General features: G+C 46.0%; 1 protein-coding gene across 3 annotated transcripts in view; it reads left to right on the forward strand.

Annotated features, from left to right (window-relative positions):
* Nucleotides 1–23,320, forward strand: part of ppp3ca (protein phosphatase 3, catalytic subunit, alpha isozyme) — a 501,801-nt gene that overhangs the window by 250,503 nt on the left and 227,978 nt on the right. For all 3 annotated transcript variants that reach the window (XM_041194273.1, XM_041194271.1, XM_041194272.1), the window contains exon 2: nt 15,641–15,841. In XM_041194273.1, the coding sequence (XP_041050207.1) occupies nt 15,641–15,841 (201 nt within the window). The remainder of the gene's footprint in view (nt 1–15,640; nt 15,842–23,320) is intronic.

Here is a 23,320-nt window from a genome sequence, read left to right on the forward strand (position 1 = left end):
ATAGAAGTGTTCTAAAAAGACATTTGGGCCAACCCAAAGGTTATTGCATGGAAATGCTACTGCAAAGCGGATGCAAGAATGAAACCATACCACTAGGTGGACAAAATCTACAGGCTATACGTAATTAATCCTCCATTTACACGATAGCTAATACAGGCAAGTCTAGTAAACAATGCAGGCAGAGTGGTCTCATACATGAACCCAAAAATAGTCCAGCTTTTGACAATTGCATGCAAGGCATGTGGCACCAGAGGATACTGGAAGAGCCAATGCAGAAAGCAATGGCTGAAACACGTGGCTTGACATCATGAGAAGCCCAGTCAGGTAGAACATTTCAACTAACCAAGAGCACATTCCAAACATGTCAAGATAAGATTCATGAAGTGTCTAGCCAAGTTACACGGTCAGATGTTAAGGATAACCAGACCATCGATAAAGCGAGCAGATGTTCTGCTGAACATCAAAAAATGCATTGACACAGTGATGCCAACAGAAGCCTTTGCCACCATCTAGATAATATGCCCACAGATGCAAGGAAAGCACAACTGTATGCAAAACTGGATACCGGTGCCGGTGCAAACATCTTTCCATTTTGCACACTGAAATGTATGTACCCACAATTAACTACTGCCAAACTCACCACATACAATGGCTCAGAGATTCTGTCTCTGGTGTGGTTGTGACAACCACACCATTACATTTGAATGTCACTCACACTGGTCACCCCCAATATTTTATGTTATGGACACCACGGTTCCAATGAGTATTACAGGCCTATTGGCGTGCAAGGAAACAGTCCTTGGTCACCATCCATGGTATTGTTAAGACAATGACGAGGACCATGCTTCAGAGGAGATCAAAAATGTTCTGAGAAAAATCAAAGTGTGATGTCACAGCGAAACATGTAGTTGATGGTTGGTAAGTATTTTTCTCATTTATCTTTTCAAATTCGGGCAATTTTAGTAATTGTAAGGTTTTATTAGCAGCAGTAAGGCTTATTAGATTGCTGGTGAGTATTTCCAATTTATCTTAACTAGGGAATTTCAATTAGCATAAGTAGAACATTTAATAAAATAATAAGAATATAAGCACAGGCAGGTTTAGAGATATTAATTAATTATTTTACTGATTTAATTTTAGAATTGCTGAAAAGATAGACATTTCTAAGCTTTTCATTTAGCATTCATCAGGACACTTCGCAAGTATATCAATATAAGGGGAAAACAACTATTTATACTGTATGTAAAGAGAGTGCTGATTAGTTGGCAAGTGGCGCTGCCATGGGGAATGCAGCAATGATTGTGACTGACAGTTAACTGCCAAGCATTGTTTGAAATTTAAACCAGGCAGCTTGACTCTGATTGGTCAAGGCATTGCCCTGAGGAATGAGTCAGCAAATGGCTGTCACTTATTTTGTTTAGCTGAAACTCCATTCCTCCACAGCTGAGAAAGTTCAGATGCAGCCACATTGACATGCGTTGAGTCAGGCCTCAAGCTTATCTGCCCACTCAAGCAACGCAGAGACATGAAATTGCCACTAAGTGCTCCAGCGCTTTTCACCCCTCGGGCACAGAATGCAAATTAATGAGCATTTTAGTGGACTGCAGAACAGTTGGACTACTGCGCATGTTGTGCAATCTCCTTGCGAAAGCTGGTCATGGAGCAGTCACTGTTGGAGGTGCTCACAGCCCCTTGCAATGTCATCATTCCAGTTTGGACCAGTCTCTCCCATCATTCAAGCTAACAGTGCAGCCTTGCAGTGCAGGTTAGGAGAATGCCTGAGCTGAGAGCACAGCAATCGGTCAAGTGGAGTGGGGTGGAGGTTGGTGGGATTTTGGGCAGCCATCCAGTGCACTAAACTCTGGCCATCCAAATGTTGGCCAGCACTCTCCGGGATTAAGGGCTTTGAAGGACTTAACCAGGAGAGGTTCTTAGTACACCCAAGCTAACCAACACATTTCTTTCTTTCATGCATCAGGAGGAGTACATCAGGAGCATGGAACCTGGTGAACTAGCTGCATGCCTCAAGGCCCACAGAGAGCAAAGATGAAGGAGAAAAGAGCAAAAGAGGTGCCTAGCTGCACAGAGGGAGGAGCAGCACCCTCCAGAAGAAGGGGGGGGGGTGCTGGTGCTCCTGCACATGCTGCTGAAGAGCCACAGAGAGCCATTGCTAATTGGTGCCTAGTGAGATCCAGGGTCTGTAGGCTCCGCCTTTCATTCCTGCAGATGACCGAGAACCAGTGTCGCTGAAGACTGCGCATGGCTAGGGAACTGGTTGGTCAGATCTGCCAAATGCTTCAGGATTTGGTATCAGACCACACCGCTCAATTTTTATGCCTGTGGCTCAGTTCAGGGCTTCACAGGTGACCTCTGTGGGATATCACAAGCCTCCATCCACAAGTGCATCCATGAGGTCACGGATGCCGCCATCGCGACAGCACACAGCTTTATGCATTTCGCCTGGGAACAGGAAAGTCAGGATGCAAGAACAATTAGATTTGCCCAGATCTCAGGTTTCCCACAGGTGCAGGGTGCCATCGACTCCACTGAATTGGTACTCAGATCTCTATCACAACAAGCGGTCAACTGCAAGGGCTTCCATTCGCTGAATATGTAGCCAGTGTGTGACCATTGGAAATGCATCCTGCAAATGCATCCACACCTCCTACATTCTCAGTCGGTCACATCCTCCAGGGCCCACAGAGGCTGCAGGGTTGGCTCCTCAGGGACAAGGATTACCCGCAGAGGATGTGGCTGATGACACCTGTGTGGTGGCCTCAGAGTGCAGCAGAGTGAAGGTATAATGAGGCTCATGCTGCAACTCACAACTTGGTGGAGCAGTCATCGGGATGCTGAAAATGAGGTTCCAGTGTCTGGTCTGATGGAGCCCTGCAATATCATGGTGTCATGCATCTCCATCACTTGCTGCGCCACTTACAATCTGGTGCTGCAATGGGGAGGAGATGGAGCAGCTGGAGCTCTCCTCAGATGAGGTGGATGTTGATGGAGGTGAGGGTTAGGAGGTCCTCGGGGGCAATGATGACAGCGATGAGGCCAGTGCACAGGCCAGGTGAGGCAGTTGCGCTCGGGAGGCCCTCATAACTGCTAGATTTGTGGAGGATGATAATGACATTCAGTGAAGAGACACCACAGATCCTCATATTGCATCTGTGAACGTTTGACTCCAGTCTGGCTTATGGCAGTGGACATATCCTCTGTGATATGGCTCCTGTCATGGAGATGCAGCGGAGGCCAAAATAGTCACTCAATTCCAAGAGGATGATGACACCATGCCATGAGGACATACCATAAATTTTCATACAGCCTCTGTGAATGTCTGAGTCATGTCTGGCTGAGGGCAGCTTGCTTGCGCTTTGTGATCAAGGTCCTATCATGGAGATGCAGCTGTGAAACTTTAAATGCACCTGATCCTTTGTCATCCTTTAGTACCTGACCTCTTCAAGAGCACAGCATCATCGGACACAGATGCTGACGAGATGGGGGCCAGCCCCACCTTAAAGGTGCTGAGAGCATACAGAGAGAATGATGGAACTCTGTGGCACCTGCCCACTGCATTCTGGCAGCAATGACAAGCACCTGTCAAGGTGCAGGCATCAGTAATGTGTCCAATGAGTGTGAGACCAGATCATCACTTTGGTCTGAAGGCTGCACAAAGCACAAGGAAGAGGCCCTGGACTGAGACGCCTGCCTTTATCTTGTGCAGGAACCAAGGTGACACAAACACTGTTCATTAGAACAAGGAGCCATAGGCAGGGATACATTCTTGGGATTTTATTGATAATAGTGAACATTATGTACAAGTGATTAACACCCATGCCCAGGCTGTGCAACAGCATCTTTTGTACCTTCCTAACCCTTCACTGCGCCTTGATTCTCCCCCAACATCCATAGCGGAGGTGGAAGCAGCCAGCTGACTGCTACGCCCTGTCTGTGATTACCTTGGTGGGCGTCACCTGGAGAGCTGAGACCTGGAGTGCCCCGGCCTGCTTTCAGGGTCCTGCTGTGTGGCAGTGACACCATCATGGTCCTGTGGAGCTGGAACTGCTGGAGTCACAGGAAGAGGGGATTCGGATGGGCCAGACACTCCTGGAGTCACCTGGGGAGAGTGAGAACTAATAAAGGAATAATGTTCAGCCTTAAACTTGGAGCCGAGAAAGACATGAGGGAGGTATGAAAGGCTATGTTGCTGATCAATGAATACTACTTGTCTCAAAACCTCCAGTCATAAAATGAATGCGATTGCAAAGTGCACTTGGATAAAAAGGCTCTTAACATGAACCACGACAAATACTAATAACATCCACAAACTGCAGACTTCAGTGCAACAGCATCAGGATAATCACTAATCTTGATGAGGTCAAATAATGTCGTCTTGAAATGCAAGGGTTACATGTGTATTGTCAGTTATCATTTTCATATAGGAAGTGCATTTGTTCATGTCGCAGATGTGGAACTAAAGGTTATTCACTGTGCTGAGATTGAATGAGACTTAATAGAACTGAGGGACAAGACAGGAGATAATTGGGGGGTAAGGCGGGGTTCATTGTGCACCCTTGAGTGAATGCGATACCTTGCATCACATCAATTCGCTATTCAATACCTTAGACTTGGAGAGGGATAAGTGCAAAATATGTTTACAATAGTGCAGAATCTATACGTTGAGTGAACACCCGTGCCACCATTGTGCCTTCAAAACTTCTTAATTTTTCTAACTCTGCTGCTAGGTCCAGCCCAACATCCATAGCATAGGTGGAGGCAGCCTTCTCTCTTTTGTACCTTGTTGTCCAAGATGACTTTGGTGAGTGTCCTCTGGAGACCCGAGGCCTGGAGGGCCCCAGCCTACTAAGGTTCTCCTGCTGTGAGGCAGGTGCACCCTCCTTGGCCTGACCTGCTGGAGTTGATGGGGTCACAGACAGAGGGGAATTTGAATGGTAGGACACCCGTGGAGTGTCCTGGGTGGATGCCCCTGGGGTGTCTGGCTGGCACTCCTCCTTTTGGGTGCCTAAGGGCCCCTTATTGACTCCTTGACATGAAGGGGCACCTGGAGAGAGATCAAGATGCCCCGTCCCCCTCTCACCTAGCCACTGCTGGAAGGCACCCATGGCTACAGTGATCACGTGCAGGTCCCAGCACAAATCCGGCACAAATTGCTGGACCTGGGTCTCCACAGTGGCTTCCATCCTTCCCATGGAGACTTTGGTGCGATTATATGCCAAAGCCACAACAACAGACAGAGAGAGTGGTGTGCTGGTATTGTCACTGGACTGGTAATCCAGAGACCCAGCCTTATTCTCTGGGAACATGGGTTCAAATCCCACCATGGTAGCTGGTGGAATTTAAATTCAGCTACTGGATCTGGAATATAAAATTAGTTTCAGTGATAGTAACCAGTGAAACTATCATCGATTGTTGTAAAAATCCATCTGGGTCACTAATGTTCTTTAGGGAAGAAAATCTGTCATCCTTACCTGGTCTGGCCTACATGCGACTCCAGACCCACAGTAATGTGGTTGACTCTTAACTGCACTCTGAAATGGTCTAGCAAGCCACTCAGTTTAAGGGCAATTAGGGATGGGCAACAAATGCTGGCCTTGCTAGTGGAACACACATCCCATGAAAGGATAAAAAAAAGAAAGAACATGGATGGACTCCTCCATTCTTTGTTCCAGTGTGGTGATGGCCTCTGACAACTTTGCCTGATGTTTCCCCTGCCTCTCTTTGTCTCTCCAACATTTCTCTAAGGGCCAATTCCAGAGGCTTATCATTGGACTCAGACTTAGCAGGGGCCTGGTTTTCAGCAATCCTCCAAGTGTCAGAGACCTTGGCTGTCACTGCCTCCACCTGCTGTGGACACATGTCGCTGAGATGATCACCAGATGGTGGCCCTGAGCCTAATCTAGAACAGCAAGGCACGTGTGTGGGAAATAAGGGTACTGATCTGAACTGTTCTTATATACCATAAAATGGAACACCAGTTCAGACTAGTACTCTTAGTTTTTATTGTTTTTTTTTTCCACGAGGATGCAGGTGAACGCAGAGACGGGTCTTCCTTGAATGCTTCCTCTGCCTCCTTATCTGAGACGCTTGGGGGGCTGAGGCTGAGGCATTTGCTTGGTGTCTTCCTCTGCCTTTTCTTGTTCGTGGCTGGAATAGAGAGAAGATATCATTAGTGATTGACAAGGCAGTCTCCAAAATAATAGGTCATTCACAGTCATTATCCCCATGTTGTCAATATATACAGGGTGGACTGTCACTGACTTGAGGGAAGGCTGATCTCACCTTCCCTGCAAGAGTGATCTGCATCCTCAGCAGCAACCTGCCACTTGCTCCTCATGGGAGGAAAGTGTCCTAAGCTCAGGGGTTCCCCCCCTCCGGTCTTTGCTCTCTCCTGCCGTTTGTGAGAGATCATGTCCTGCATAAAGGCAGATGAATTGACTGTGAGAACTCTAGATTAAAGTGCATTTCAGCAGCATGCATGCTTGTTGTGTGTGTGAGCCCTCCCCAGTAACGAACTAAGACACCATTTGTGCAGGATCTTACATGAGATGGTGAGTTTAAAGTGACTGGCAGACATTCAGTGCTGATGTCCCATCTGCTGGTCATGTGTGACACCCTTGTGCACTCTAACCCTTAGAATGCCTGATGCTTTTTTGAGAGTATGAGTTTGGAGTGAGTAGAAGTTTCACTTACCCTGGCAGAGCGCATTTGATCATTCATTCATTTCCTGCATTGCAAGGCGGTCCTTTTGTGCTGGCCATGTGTGCTGACCTCCCTGGCAACCTCCTCCCAGGCCGTCATGGTCAGAAGGAAGGACCTCCTGCTCCCATCCTTTGGAAAGAGGGCCCCCCGCCTTTCCTGGATGGCCTGGAGGAGAATCCCCAGGGAGGCTTTGCTGAACCGTGGAGTGGAGGATTCAGTACATATGGGCACCATGGTGATTCAGAAGTTCACAACACACCTGGCCTGAAGTGAGTGGATGTCTGTGCGGGTGCCGTTTAAATATGGAGTCAGAGGTAAGGGCAGGATTGATGAATCCCTGTCTGTCCTGCCACGAGATTTGCAATCTCCTTGTTGTTGCAAATTTAATGAGGTGCAAAGCAGAAAATCGCGTGGATAAATCTGCTCTGCTGCCCACCAGGGTTCAAGCTGACTTCCCTGCCCACCAACGCACTTAGTCCCAGAATGGAAATCTCCTCCCATAGTCTTACCTTCAAATAAAGAACCCACATTACTGTTTTACCAATCCTTGTCATATGATTGGTACAATTATGATGACTAGAAGAACATAACAGCCATCACCTCACCTGACCTGCCTCTGTAAAAATGGCCTGGAGGTGGGAAGATACCAACATTTTTTTATTCTTTCGTGGGATGTGGGCTTCGTTGGCTGGGCCAGCATTTATTGCCCATCCCTAGTTGCCCTTGAGATGATGGTGGTGAACTGCCTTCTTGAACCGCTGCAGTCCATGTGGTGTAGGTACACTCCTGGGAAGGGAGTTCCAGTATTTTGACCCAGTGACAATGAAGGAATGGCGATGTAGTTCCAAGTCAGGATGGTGAGTGACTTGGAGGGGAACTTGCAGGTGCTCACGGTGCTAGGAATTTTCAAGCCCACCTAGCTCTATTCCCCCCTCCAGCCAGCTTCCAAAGTCCAGCCCCAAATGACAACATATACATATTCTTCTCTGTCATTTTTTTTCACCAGGCACTCATCCAATTTGTTTTTGAACTTGCTGAAACAATCAGCTGCAACTGGTTATCTTGAAACTCCTTTTCATACTTTTACTGCATTGCATTATGTTAAATGTGTGCATTTAGGTATAGAAAAAAAGTATAACATGAACGTAGTTTAGCAGTCAGATAGAAAATATTTTGGGGGGGTATAACCATTGACCTTGTCAAAAAAGTGTCTAATAATAGGAGCTAGCTAGTAAAAAGGTGAATTCAGATGCATCAGATTGGCATTAGATTAGTAGAGATATTGTGGGGGGTAGGGGTGAGTCCTACAGGTGGCTTATTTTCTGGTTCCAAGCTTTCTTGTGAAAATAACCAATTCATATGCGTTAGCTGAACAATGTAAACATGGATTAGCAGCTGGAGTTTATCTTCGTTGATGTTAATATTTTACTGAGCAAGGCAGTGAATTCAAGTTCAACCCTTTGAGAAGCATTTTTCATAAATAGCAGAAATGTAACAAAATTGAAATCAATCTTGTTTATTCCTAGAATACTTTAAATTAGAAAATACTTTCAAGCCATGTTGTGTGTAGATATGCTACGCTGTGGTATGACAGATATTCAGTTGCAATTTCTCTGGCATAATAAATCACAGTTATATTATCAGATAGGGCTGCTAAGCTAGTAGAAAGAGAGAGAAAGGTGGCAGGTGAGTCAACATAAGTGGCCCTTAGTACAACCAATAGTTGGTTGCATAACAGCAATAATAGAGACCTGTGAACAGTTTACGTACTCCATTTGCTGGGACATGGTGCATGATTTACATTTTTATAAATTTTGCACGTGATATCGATTTTCCAATTCCAGTGGCCTGACCCTTATATTTCACTGTATCTGAATATTAAATTAATTGTTTAATAAATAACTAAACTATTGCATGACAAAAAGTCACATTTTGCAGATTCTAATAGGATATTTTATTTCAGTCTAGCTAACTACTTTTAGAATCCTAACATATCCATATATTCAATTAAAGCCAAAAGCCAACTCTGAAATACTGATACGTTGTCATGACAAATCGCTTGGGGATTTTTCCATAGCATTTTGAAATCCACCCATAATTGAAATCATAAGGTATTTTATACTAATTTAAGTTAATTAAATAGCAAATATACCTAAGAACACAAGATGTTGCCAATTGTGGGGAGACAAAACAAGGACCCTTAAATATAAGATAGTAAATCCAATAGAAAATTCAGGAGAAACCTCTTTCCCCAGAGTGCGGCTAGAACATGGAACTCACTACTCGAGGAATACTTGAGGCAAATAGCATGGATGGAATTCAGGGGATGTTGCATCAACACATGAGATAAAAAGGAATAGGAAATTATAATGATCGGGTTAGGTGAAGAGGGCTGGGAGAAAGCTTGTATGGAGCACAAATGCCAGCATGGGCCAGTTGGGCTAAAAAGCCTGTTTAGAATCATAGAGGCCTACAGCACAGAAAAAGGTCCTTCGGCCCATCGAGCCTGCGCCGGTCAAACAAGTACCTAAGTGTTCTAATCCCATTTTCCAGCACTAGGCCCATAGCCTTGTATGCCATGGCATCACAAGTGCACATCAAAATACTTCTTAAATGTTATAAGGGTTTCTGCCTCTTCCACCCTTTCAGGCAGTGAGTTCCAGATTCCCACCACCCTCTGGGTGAAAAAATTCTTCCACACATCTCCTCTAAACCTCCTGCCCTTACCTCAAATCTATGCCCCCTGGTTATTGATCCCTCCATCAAGGGGAAAAGTTCCTTCCTGTCTACCCTATCTATGCTCCTCATAATTTTATATGCTCCAATCATGTCCCCCCTCAATCTCCTCTGCTCCAGAAAAAATAACCCCAGTCCAATTAATCTCTCCTCATAACTAAGACTCTCCAGAACTGCATGCAATACTCTAGCTGTGGCCTAACCAGCATTTTATACAGTTCCAGCATAACCTCTCTGCTCTTATATTCTATACCTCAGCTAATAAAGTCAACTATCCCATATGCCTTCTTAACCACCTTACCTACCTGTCCTGCTACCTTAGGGGACCGGTGGACGTACACACCAAGGTCCCTCTGATCCTCGGCACTTCCCAGGGTCCTACCATTCATAGTGTATTCCCGTGCCTTGTTTGTCCTGCCCAGGTGCATCACCTCACACTTCTCGAATTAAATTCCATTTGCCACTGGTGAGCCCATCTGACCAGCCCATCTATATCCTCCTATAATCTAAGGTTAACCTCCTCACTATTAACCCACCAATTTTCGTGTCATCCGCGAATTTACTGATCAACCCTCCTACATTCAAGTCTAAATCATTTATATATACCACAAACACCAAGGGACCCAACACCGATCCCTCTGGAACCCCACTGGACACAGGCATCCAGTCACACAAACACTCCTGGACCATCACCCTCTGCTTCCTGCCACTTAGCCAGTTCTGGATTCAATTTGCCAAATTGCCTTGGATCCCATGGGCTCTTACCTTCGTTACCAGTCTCCCAAGCGGGACCTTATCAAAAGCCTTGCTGAAGTCCAAGCAGACTATGTCAAATGCATTGCCTGCATCTGCACACTTGGTCACCTCTTTGAAAAATTCTATCAAATTGGTCAGGCATGACCTTCCCTTAGCAAAACCATGCTGACTGTCCTTGATTAACCCCTGCCTCTCCAAGTGTAGGTTAATCATGTCCCTCAGAATTGCTTCCAATAGTTTCCCCACCACTGAGGTTAGACTGACTGGCCTGTAGTTCCCCGATTTATCTCTTTCTCTCTTTTTGAATGATGGTACCACATTGGCAGTCCTCCTGTCCTCTGGCATCTCTCCTGTGGCCTGAGAGGTATTGAAAATTATTGCCAGCGCCCCTGCTATCTCCTCCCTTGCCTCACTCAACAGCCTGGGATACATTTCATCCGGTCCAGGAGATTTACCTACTTTTAAGCCTGCCAGACCACTTAGAACCTCCTCCCTTTCTATGCTAATTTCTTTAATTATATCACAGTCCTTCTCATTTGTGAACACCAGCACAAAGTATTCATTTAGAACCCTACCTACGTCTTCCAGCTCCACACACAAATTACCACTATGGTCCTTAATGGGCCCTACTCTTTCCCTAGTTATCCTCTTACTCTTAATGTACTTGTAAAATAACTTTGGATTTTCCTTTATTTTACCTGCCAATGTTTTTTCATGCCCCCTTTTTGCTCTCTTAATTTCCTTTTTAAGTTCCCCTTACACATTTTATACTCCTCTAGGACTTCCACTATTTGAACCCTTGGTATCTGCCATAAGCCTCCCTTTTTCTCTTTATTCAATCCTGCATATCCCTCGACACCCAGGGTTCCCTGGATTTGTTGGTCCCACCCTTTATCTTTACTGGAATATGTTGGCCCTGTACACTCCCTATTTCCTTCTTCAATGAGTCCTACTGTTCTGATGCAGATTTACCTAAAAGTAGCTGCTCCCAGTCCACTCTGGCCAAATCATATCTGATCTTATTAAAATTGGCCTTCCCCCAATTTAGAACCCCGATTTCTGGCCCATCCTTAAATCTTAAATCTAATGGAGTTTAAGTGCTGTGTATTTTATATTCTATGGTTGACTAATTTCATTTATGGACAAAGCACAAATAGTTAAGATTTAAAATATATGAATATTTAGAATGCTGAGCACACTATATTGTTCGTTTTAGAAATGAGAAAAACAATGCACCTTTTTTTATGATTTTCACTTAAATTAGTTTTCATACTTGACCACCTGGCATTGACCAAGGCACTGGAAATGATGCCACCACAGCCCTGTCAGCCCTGCAAAGACTTCCTTACTAATATCTGGGGGCTGGTACCAAAATTGGGAGAACTGCCTCACAGACTAGTCAAGCAACAGCCAGACATAGTCATCCTCAAAGAATCATACCTTACAGATAATGTCCCAGACTCCACCATCACCATCCCTGGGTATGTCCTGTCCACAGGCCACACCCATCTGAGGTGGTGGCACAGTGGTATACAGTCGGGAGGGAGCTTCCCTGGGAGCCCTCAACATCAACTCCAGACCCCATGAAGTCTCATGGCATCAGGTCAAACCTGGGCAAGGGAACCTCCTGCTGATTACCACGTACCGCCCTCCCTCAGCTAATGAATCAGTGCTCCTCCATGTTGAACATCACTTGGAGAAAGCATTGAGTTTGGCAAGGATGCAGAATGTACTCTGGGTGGGGGACTTCAATGTCTATCACCAAGAGTGGCTCGGTAGCACCACTATTGACCAAGCTGGCTGAGTCCTAAATGACATAGCTGCTAGACTGGGTCTGCGGCAGGTGGTGAGGGAACCAACAAGAGGGAAAAAATATACTTGACCTCATTCTCACCAACCAATTGCATCTGCCCATGAAAGTATTGGTAGGAGTGACCACAGCACCGTCATTGTGGAGATGAAGTCCCGCCTTCACATTGAGGATACCCTCCATCAAGTTGTGTGGCACTACCACCGTGCTAAATGGGATAGATTTCGAACAGACCTGGCAAGTCAAAACTGGGCATCCATGAGGCTCTGGGGACCATCAGCAGCAGCAGAATTGTACTCAAACACAATCTGTAACCTCATGGCTCGGCATATTCCCCACACTACCAATACCATCAAACCAGGGGATCAACCCGGGTTCAATGATGAGTGCAGGAGGGCATGCCAGGAGCAGCATCTGGCATACCTAATAAGGAGGTGTCAACCTGTTAAAGCTATAACACAGGACTACCTGCATGCCAAACAGCGTAAGCAGCAAGTGATAGACAGAACTAAGCGACCCCATAATCAACGGATCATATCTGAGCTCTGCAGTGCTGCCACATCCAGTCATGAATGGTGGTGGACAATTAAACAACTTACTGGAGGAGGAGGCTCCACAAATATCCCCATCCTCAATAATGGAGGAGCCCAGTGCTGTAATGAGAAAGATAAGGCTGAAGCATTCACAACAATCTTTAGCCAGAAGTGCTGAGTGGATGATCCACCCCGGCCTCCTCCAGAGGTCCCCAGCATCATAGATACCAGTCTTCAGGCAATTTGATTCAATCCATGTGATATCAAGAAACAGCTGAAGGCACTGGATACTGCAAAGGCTATGAGCCCTGACAATATTTCAGCAATAGTACTGAAGACTTGTGCTCCACAACTTGCTGCACTCCTAGCCAAGCTGCTCCAGTACAGCTACAACACTGTCATCTACCTGGCTGTGAGCAAAATTGCCCAGGTGCAATTTGTACACTAAAAGCAGGACAAATCCAATCTGGCCAATTACTTCCTCATCCACCTACTCTCGATCATCAGTAAAGTAATGGAAGGGGTCATCAACAGTGCTATCAAGTGGTACTTGCTTGGCAATAACCTGCTCACTGATGCCCAGTTTGGATTCCGCCAGTGCCACTCAACTCCTGACCTCATTACAGCTTTGGTTCAAACATGGACAAAAGAGCTGAATTCCTGAGGTGAGGTGAGAGTGACTGACATCAAGGCAGCATTTGACTGAGTGTGGCATCAAGGAGCCCTGGCAAAACTAGAGTTAATGGGAATTAGGGGGAAACCTCTTTGCTGGTTGAAGTCGTACTTAGCACAAAGGAAGATGGTTGTGGTTGTTGGAGGTCAGTCATCTCAGCTCCAGGACATCACTGCAGGAGTTCCTCAGGATAGTGTCCTAGGCCCAACCATCTTCAACTGCTTCATCAATGACTTTCCTTCCATCATAAGGTCAGAAGTGGGGTTGTTCACTGTTGATTGTACAATGTTCAGCACCATTCGCGTCCATGTCCAAATGCAGCAAGATCTGGACAATACCCAGGCTTGACTGGCAAGTAACATTTGCACCACACAAGTGTCAGGCAATGGCCATGTCCAACAAGAGAGAATTCAATCATTGCCCCTTGATGTTCAATGGCATTACCATCACTGAATCCCCTATTATCAACATCCTGTGGGTTACCATTGACCAGAAACTGAACTGGTCTAGCCATATAAATACTGTGGCTACAAGAGCAGATGAAAGGCTAGGAATCGTGTAATGAGTAACTCACCTCCTGACTCCCCAAAGCCTGTCCACCATCCACAAGGCACAAGTCAGGTGTGTGATGGAATATTCCCCACTTGCCTGGATGAATGCAGCTCCCACAACACTGAAGATTCTGGACACCGTCCAGGACAAAGCAGTCCGCTTGATTGGCACCACACCCACAAACATGCACTCCCTCCACCACTGACGCACAGTGGCAGCAGTGTGTACTATCTATAAGATGCACTGCAGGAATTCACCAATAGCACCTTCCAAACCCATGACCCCTACCATCTAGAAGGACAAGGGGAGCAGATAGATGGGAACACCACCACATGGAAGTTCCCCTCCAAGTCACACCATCCTGACTTGGAAATATATTGCCATTCCTTCACCTTCGCTGGGTCAAAATCCTGGAACTCCTTTCCTAACAGCACTGTGGGTGTCCCTACATCACATGGACTGCAGCAGTTCAAGAAAGCAGCTCACCACCATTTTCTCAAGGGCAACAAGGGATGGGCAATAAATGCTGGCCCAGCCAGCAAAGCCCACATCCCATGAATGAATGAAAAAATACATATCTAATGGCTACTGCGCAGATTCTCAATCAAAGTCTTACTTATTGTAAGTGTATTGGCTCTTCACAGTATCAGTAAATTATACATAACTTTATTGTACAATAGTCTTAAAATTGTCAATTTAGTGATCTACTTGATGATGTGTAACAGTGCTTCCCAAACTATTTTCCAATATGACCCCATTTTAACAATTGAAAATTGTACACCAGTAAAAAGTAAACAACAAATAAAGCAGCATTCAGTATATAACTATTAAAGTTTGCATATTATAGATCAATACATATGAAAATATCTATTTTTAAGGTACTTTGTAAAAATATTATTATTTTATGTACTCCTGTATATTTCAGCCAAGCTCTCCATATTCCCTGGACAGAAGACTCAGTGAATCCCCTCTATGCTTCCTCCCCTCCCAACATACACCCAAGTCTAGTCAGCTTCTGTCCACCACACACAAACACACACACATACACACACACACGCATCACCCACTGCTCCCCCCCCCACACACAAACACACAAATTAGCTCCTCTTTCCCCTTCCCCTCCATACACTGTAATGTGCCCCTCTCCCCCAACACAGCACACAAGTTAGCCAGCTGGTGGCAACCAGCGGGGATGCAAAGCAGCTCTGAAAGCCAGAGCCTCAGCATCTGACTAATCAATTCCATGCCTCTGTTCTGCCTACCAGCTATTGCCTATTAAGAATTTCATATTTTCCTAACATTTTTAATTGGCACTTACTAGTCTTGTAAGGTTTACTCTAGTGGAGTATGGAGGAGTGAAGCGATGATGGGAGTATCACTGTGTAATTGATGCTGTCCCCTTTCAGACTGCATCATGTAATAATTAGGAAGGTTACTTCCCTATCAACAAACACTACCCCACCCCCACCCTTCCCCGGCACCGTCCCTCACCACCCACATGCTCATCAATGAAAGAACTGACACCTCCTCAGGCTGTAGGTAATTTATTTAGATCAATCGATTTATTAATTCACCTTCTTACCGCTTAATGTACAGCAGGTTCCAATTTGTCCTCACCGACTCGGAGAGACTGAGAAACAAGCTGGGCAAAGGCAGGACACTGACTGGGCCTCAGTGTGGTATGCAGTCACGGAGGAGGGGGAGCTCGCAACCCCATCTGTTGTCTCTGTGACCCCATTTGGTGTCGCAACCCACAGTTTGGGAACTGCTGATGTACAATATATACTTGTGGAGCGCTTGCTTGAAAGTAAACAATACCTGAAGTCTTTTGCCATCATTTTTTCTCTTTTTCTATTACAGCTGTTCCTTTTCCACTAAGCCATCGACTGACCATGAAGGAAGTATTTGATTGTGATGGTAAACCACGGGTTGATCTTTTGAAGGCTCATCTCACCAAGGAGGGAAGGTTAGAGGAGATTGTAGCACTTCGAATTATTAATGAAGGAGCTTCAATTCTTCGCCAAGAAAAAACAATGTTGGATATAGAAGCTCCTGTGACAGGTAGAATTGCACAAATTCATAAATATTTTGAGTCATGAAACATCTTTTCTGTCAAATAAAAAGGCAGATTTTAGTTACAAATATATTACATTAAGAAATGAACTGTGATTACACGTTGATAAGTGCACTATACAATCCACTTTAGAAATTAACAGAAGACCTTGAGAATTTCCTCAGGGCTGCTCCCATTTTGCTGAAAATATAGCATAAACTCCAATTACCAGTGTATATGGGGTTTCCACTGCAAATCTGGCAATATTCTGGCAGTAGCGCAAAAGCAGCAGGAGGAAATTTCTGACATTTGAAATTTAAACTGTAAATTCATTCTGTTCTCAAAAATGTAAAAAAAACGTCTCAAGAAAACTATTTACCTCAAAAGAGCTGACAGTGGGCAAAAACTTGGCAGATGGAATATAATGTGGGAAAATGTGAGGTTATGCACTTTGGCAGGAAGAATAGAGGAGCTGAATATTATTTAAATGGAGAAAGACTGCAGAAAGCTGCAGCAGAGAGGGATTCGGAGGTCCTCATGCATAAATCACAAAAAGCTAGCCTACAAGTTCAGGTAATAGGGAAGGCAAATGGAATGTTGGCCTTTATTTCAAAGGGAATGGAATATAAAAATGGGGAACTCTTGCTAAAACTATACAAGGCACTGGTTAAACCACACTTAGAATACTGTGAACAGTTTTATTCCCTTTATCTAAGGAAAGATATACTGGCATTGGAGGCAGTTCAGGGAAGGTTCAGGTATGGAGGGATTTTCATATGAGGAGAGGTTGAGTAGGTTGGGCCTGTACTCATTGGAGTTTAAAAGAATGAGAGGCAACCTTCTTGAAACATATAAGATTCTTAAGAGGGTTGACAGGGTAGATGCTGAGAGTATGTTTCCCCATGTGGGAGGGTCGAGGACCAGATGGCATAATCTCAGAGTAAGGAGTCGCCCATTTAAGACAGAGATGAGGAGGAATTTCTTCTCTCAGAGGGAAGTCAATCTGTGGAATTCTTTACCGCAGAGGACTGTAGAAGCTGGGTCATTAAGTATATTCAAGGCTGAGATAGACAGATTTTTAATCAGTAAGGGAATTAAGGGTTATGGGGAAAAGGCAGGAAAGTGGAGTTGAGGATTATCAGATCAGCCATGATCTCATTGAATGACGGAGCAGACTCGATGGGCCGAATGGCCTAACACCTGCTCCTACGTCTTATGGTCCTGTGGTCAAGGGTTATGAGTCATGTTACTGTGAAGTGCTTTCAAATAACATGCAGCTATTTCAATGCAGGAGTTTACAAGAAAACAACAATTATTACAAATGTAACATCCAAGAAATATGGATTGAATAATAAAATGTCTTGTGAAATGAAACTGTTGGCCTAATCATGGGGCTAAGGATTACCTAATGATTTCAGTTATTCATATTGTATCTGATCATAAGTTAATTTTGTACCTGATCTTGAAAACTAGCAAATGTCTTGCAATTTGTTTATCAATTTTCTTACTTTCATATAATTCTCAAATCAGATTTTTATATTTATTTCTGAGAACTCAAGATTTATGGAAATGTAAACCATGCATTGTGCCCAGCTGGAGAAATATGCAACTCTGGCTCATGGAGAAGGATTTCAGCAATGAAATAATCACCAGAAAATCTATTTTTTTTTTTAGTGATGTTTATTGTGGAGTAATTATGAGTCAAAATACTGGGGAAAAACTCTTTTGCTATTCTTACAATGTGCCATGAAATCTCTTACATCCACCCATAAGGGCAGACCTGGGCTTGGCTTAACACCTTATTCAAATGATATAAATCATCAGAGAAGGGCAGAATTTCCTGGTTAGTGAGTTAAAATCTCAAATAAGCCTTGTAATGATGTGATCAGTCAAATCTCCCTCAACCCAAGAGAAAGTAGTATCAATCACAGCAATGACAATGTTTTAACCTGCAAATGGGTTGGGTGGGCAAGGAGGGTGCAGTGGCAGATGGTGCATAAGGCAGAGCGAGTGGGAAATTTAAATGTAAAATTCTGCTGTGTTGAGAACCCAGCAGAAACCTGAGGACTTTCACATTTAACTGGTGCGCTTTTTAAAATATGCTTTTTAAAACCTCTTGGAAGTAGCCTGTCTGAGGTTTAAATATTTAATTGGCAAATTGGCTGTAGCTTTAACCCTGCATTCTGGCTTTAATTGTCAGCAAAAAAAAAATTCCAGGCCTACCCAATACTCACCAAGACCAACAAGGCAAGAGCACAGCAGTAATTAATGGGACTGAGTAATTGACAAGCTGGAAAGCTTTTAAATACGGATCGAGAGCTGCTGCTTCCTTGCTTAAACAAAAGGCTTTTGCTCACAGGACTTGACCTTTCAGTGCTTTAGTTGTGATTTCCAACACTTTGGAAGTTTATTTTTTTATATTCGTTCATAGGATGTGGGCGTTGCTGGCTAGGCCAGCATTTATTGCCCATCCCCAATTGCCCTTGAGAAGGAGATGGTGAGCTGATTCTTGGAACCACTGAAGTCCATGTGGTGTAGGTACACCCACAGTGCTGTTAGAGAGGAGTTCCAGGATTTTGACCCAGCGACAGCGAAGGAACAGAGATTCATTTCCGTGTCAGGATAGTGAGTGTCTTGGAGGGGAACTTGCAGGTGATGGTGTTCTCATGTATCTATCGCCCTTGTCCTTCAAGATAGTAGAGGTCATGGTTTCTGCTACCTTGGACATTTTTCTGTCTTTGATCTGCACTTCTCAGCTGTTCAGCTTTCTCAGAAGCTTGCGATTAGCCTCCAGCAGTATTACCAGCAGGACCAGTAGGTGTAGCAGTTAACTTCACCTCAGCTTTACAGGACAAAGGTGATGAACACTGAGCTTCAGCTCACAGCAGGGTATCCCCGCATCACAGGATATACAGGTAGAGGATCAGCTTTCTGGACGTGACTCAACACAAGTACCTCAGGAGGCTCAGACCAGTTTATTGATGACATCTGCAGCCTTTTAGAATAAGAGCTCCTTCCAAGTGAGTAAATGGGCATGCATTGTCAGTGGCTGTCTAGATCATCACAGTCCCAAATTTCTTCACCTCTGGCTCATTCCAGGGACCTGCTGATGTCATCTGTTGGATTCCACAATCTGATGCGCACAAGTGTATCTCCCAGGTAACCAGATGCCATGTTTGCCAGAGGTGCCAAAAACATCCAGTTTGTTATTGATGAGGGGTTCCCATAGCTGCAGGGAGTCATAGGGCAGAATCATCCATGCCCGCTGATGCAGGCATGTTCAGTGACATGAGCGGACAATATGGCAAGAAGGCCAAAAATCGGTTTCACGACATCGTGAAACCAGTTTGCGATCCTCCGTTCCGCCTGCCAATGGCAGGCCACGTGCCCCATCATCGGACATCGGGAACCTCATTGTAATACATCTGCATATCATTATAAGCCCAGCCAACCAGGGAGGTGGTGGCATAGGTTATTGTCACAGGACCAGTATTCCAGAGATCCAGGGTCATGCTCTGGAGACCAGGGTTTGAATCCCACCATGGCAGATGGAATTTGAATTCAATATAAAAAAAAATCTGGAATTAAAAGTCTGATGATGACCATGAAACCATTGCCAATTATTGTAAAAACCCACCTGGTTCACTAATGTCCTTTAGGGAAGGAAATCTGCTGTCATTGCCTGGTCTGGCCTACATATGACTCCAGATACAGCAATGTGGTTGATTCTTAAAATGCTCTCTAAGCAAGGGCAATTAGGGATGGGCTAGAAACACTGGCCTAGCCAGCGATGCCCACATACCATGAATGACTTTTTAAAAAAAGTCATTCCCTCCCCCAACCCACCGCCCTAGCTGGACTGTCCACCTACAACGGCATGATTGAACGCTGGTGTGTTTCACAACAGCATATAAAAGTTGTGCACTTGGTAGGCTTTATTTTGAGGGCAACTCAGAGATGAGTGCACAGTAACATTGCGGACCGCCGCCAGGGGCATCTGTTGGACTTCAAGGTTGAGGGTGGTGGGGGCAAGGGCTGCCCTGCAGTTGAGGCGACTTAGGGGGGTGCAAGGGCTACCCTGCAGTTGAAGGTAGCGCACAAGCACGTGCGGGTAGGGGGTTGGGGTGGGCGAGGGAAACGGCCACACATTAGGGAAACCTTGTATAAAGTGACTATTCCTCTGCAGCTGAGACAGTTCAGGCGCAGCCGCATTGATATTGGAGTGGGGCCTCTAGCTGCTCTGCCGACTCAAGCAATGCAAAGGCATCAAAGTGCCACCAACTGCTCCAGAACTTTTCACCCCTCGGACACAGAATGCAAAGTAATGAGCGTTTTAGTGGACTGCAGAACAGCCGGATGACTGGGCATGTTGTACAATCTCCTTGCAAAAGCTGGCCTTGGAGCAGTCACGGGTGGAGGCACTCACAGCCCCTTGCAATACCATCATCCCGGTTTGGACCAGTCTCCCCCTTGGTTCAAGCTAAGAGTGCAGCCTTGTAGCACAGCTTAGGAGAATGCCTGCGCCTGAGCTGAGATCATGTCATGAAGTTGAATGGGCAAAGCTGCTGCCAGTCGGTCGGATGGAGTGAGATGGAGGTGGGTGGGATTTCAGGCAGCCATGCAGCGCACTAATTCTGGCCATCTACGTGGTGGCAAGCACTCTCTGGGATGCGTTAAGAGGCCTTCAGACTTAACCAAGACAGGTTCTTAGTACACCCATGCTAACCATGCGTCTTTCTCTTTCATCCTGCAGGAGGAGTACATCCGAATCATGGAGCCTGGGGACCTAGCCATATGCCTCATGGCTTGTAAAGAGCAAAGATGACTGAGAAGAGAGTGACTGAGGCGCCTGGCTGTGCAGAGGAAGGAGCAGCGCCCTCTGGATGAAGGGGAGACTGGGACTCCTGCACACGCCACCAAAGAGCCACAGCGAGCTGTTGCTGGTCGGCGCTTAGCTAGACTTAGGATCTATAGACCCCGCCTTTCATTCCTGCAGGTGACCAAGAACCAGTGTTGCCAAAGACGGTACATGTCTAGGGGACTGGTTGGTCACATCTACTGCAGGATTTGGTGCCAAAGGGACATCCACTGTGCTCAATTTCTACACCAGTGTCTTCTTTCTGGCCTCCACGGGTGACCACTGTGGGATAAAACAAGCCTCCACCCACAAATGGATCCATGAGGCCATGAATGCCACCTTCACGAGGACACACAACTTTGTGCATTTCGCCTGGGATCTGTAAAGCCAGGATGCAAGAGCGATTGGATTTGCCCAGATCTCTGTTTTCCCTCAGGTGCAGGGTGCCATCGACTGCACTCGTGTCATTCAAATCTCCATCGCAACATGCGGGAAACTATGTCAACCGCAAGGGACTCCATTTGCTCAATGTGCAGCTGGTGTGTAACCACCACAAATGCATCCTGCAGGTCTGCGCATGGTTTCCAGGGAGTGTGCATGACTCCTACATTCTCAGTTGGTCACAAATCCCTGAAGTCATCCAGGGTCCAAGAAGCTGCAGGGATGGCCCCTTGGGGACAAGCAGAAGCCATGGCTGATGACACCCATGCGGCGACCTCAGACTGCAGCAGAGCGAAGGTGTAAGAGGCTCATGCTGCAGTTTGCAGTTTGGTGGAGCAGACCATCAGGATGCTGAAAATGAGGTTCTGGTACCTGGACCAGTCTGGTGAGGCCCTGCAATTTAGCCCACAGAGGGTGTCATGTATCGTCGTTGCCTGTTGCACTCTTTACAACCTGGCGCTGCAACTGGGAGAGGAGCTGGCTGAGGAGGAGCTGGAGGTCTCCCCTGATGAGGAGGACGCCGATGGGGATGAGGGTGAGGAGTTCCTCAAAGGCAAAGATGATGGGCTTGAGGCCCTCGCACTTGCCGGGTGAGGCAGGCGTGCTAGGGAGGCGCTCATAATTCTAGATTTGTGGAGGATGATGATGACATGCAGTGAGGAGACACCATAGATCCCCACGTTGCATCTATGAAGGTTTGACTCCAGTCTGGCTGATGGCAACACACATACTCTCTGCGATAAGGCTCCTTTCATGGTGAGGCAGCGGCAGCCGTAATTGTCACTCGATTACAGGAGGATGATAACGGCATGTAATGAGGACACTCCATAGATCTTCACATAGCCTCTGAGAACGTCTGACTCCTGTCGGGTTGAGGGCAGCTCACTTGCACTTTGTGATCAGGGTCATATCATGGAGATGCAGCCATGAAACTTGAAAAGCATCTGATCCTTTGTCAGCCTTCAGCACCTGACCCCTTCAGGAGTGCAGCGTCACTGGTCACAAATGCTGAAAAGGTGGGGGCCAGCTCCACCTTAAAGGTGCTGAGAGCACACAAGAGAATGATGGAACTCTGTGACGCCTCCCCATGATATTCTGGCAGCAATGACAAGCACCATCGAGGTGCAGGCATCAGTAATGTGTCCAGGGAGTGTGAGGCCAGATCATCACTTAGGGAAGAGGCCCTGGACTGAGACACCTGCCTTTATCTTGTGCAGAAAGGCTCCTCATCTGAGTGACTAGAACACTGCTCATCAGAAAAAGGAGCCTTAGGCAGGGAGATACTCGGGAGTTTATTGACAATAATGAACAGTATGTGCAAGTGATTAACACCTGTGCCCAGGCTGTGCAGCTAGCCAAGTGGTTATGGCACTGGGTTTGTAACCCCAAGATCAAGAGTTCAAATCTCACAATGGCAAACTATGGAACAATGTGACTTCATCTGAAACAGATGGAAACAGGTTTGTACTTGAAAGAGTATCAAGAGTTCAAATCTCACAATGGCAAGCTATGAAACAATGTAACTTCATCTGAAACAGATGGAAACGGGTTTGTACTCGAAAGAGTTACATCTTCTTAACTTTCATAATCCTGCTGCTACATCTTAGTGCTTCCCAGCCATCCACAGTGGAGGCGGATGTAGGCTGCTGACTGAGTTTCCCTGTCAGTGATGACCTTGGCAGGCGTCCTCTGGAGGGCCACAACCTGGTGGGCGCTGGTCTGTTTTCGGGTTCCTGCTGTGGGCCAGCTGCATCCTTCTCGGCCTGTGGAGCTGGAGTTGCTGAGGTCACAAGAAGAAGGGATTCAGATGGGCCGGACACTCCTGTAGTCACCTGGATGGATGGCCCTGGGGTGTGCACCTGCTGATCCTTCTCCATATGGGTGCCCAAGGGCTACCTTGAGGAGAAGCGATAGCTGGAGGGAGATCGAGCTGTCCAGCACTCCTCTTGCATACACACTGTTGGAGGCCAACTATGGCGTCAGCAATGGAGTTGAGCCTATGCAGCAGTACAGGAGCGATGTCCTGGACCAAGGTCTACATGGCCTTGGCCTCTATGGCCTCCATCCAACCAGTGTTATCCTCAGTGTGTTGGCATGCCGGCGCTATCACCTCAGCCTGAAGGTGGATGGACTCCTCCATCGTGCCTTGCAATCTGAAGAGTGTAGCAGACATCCCGTCCTGATGTTC

The sequence above is a fragment of the Carcharodon carcharias genome, chromosome 8 (genome assembly GCF_017639515.1).
Source record: "Carcharodon carcharias isolate sCarCar2 chromosome 8, sCarCar2.pri, whole genome shotgun sequence".
Classification (NCBI taxonomy): Eukaryota; Metazoa; Chordata; class Chondrichthyes; order Lamniformes; family Lamnidae; genus Carcharodon; species Carcharodon carcharias.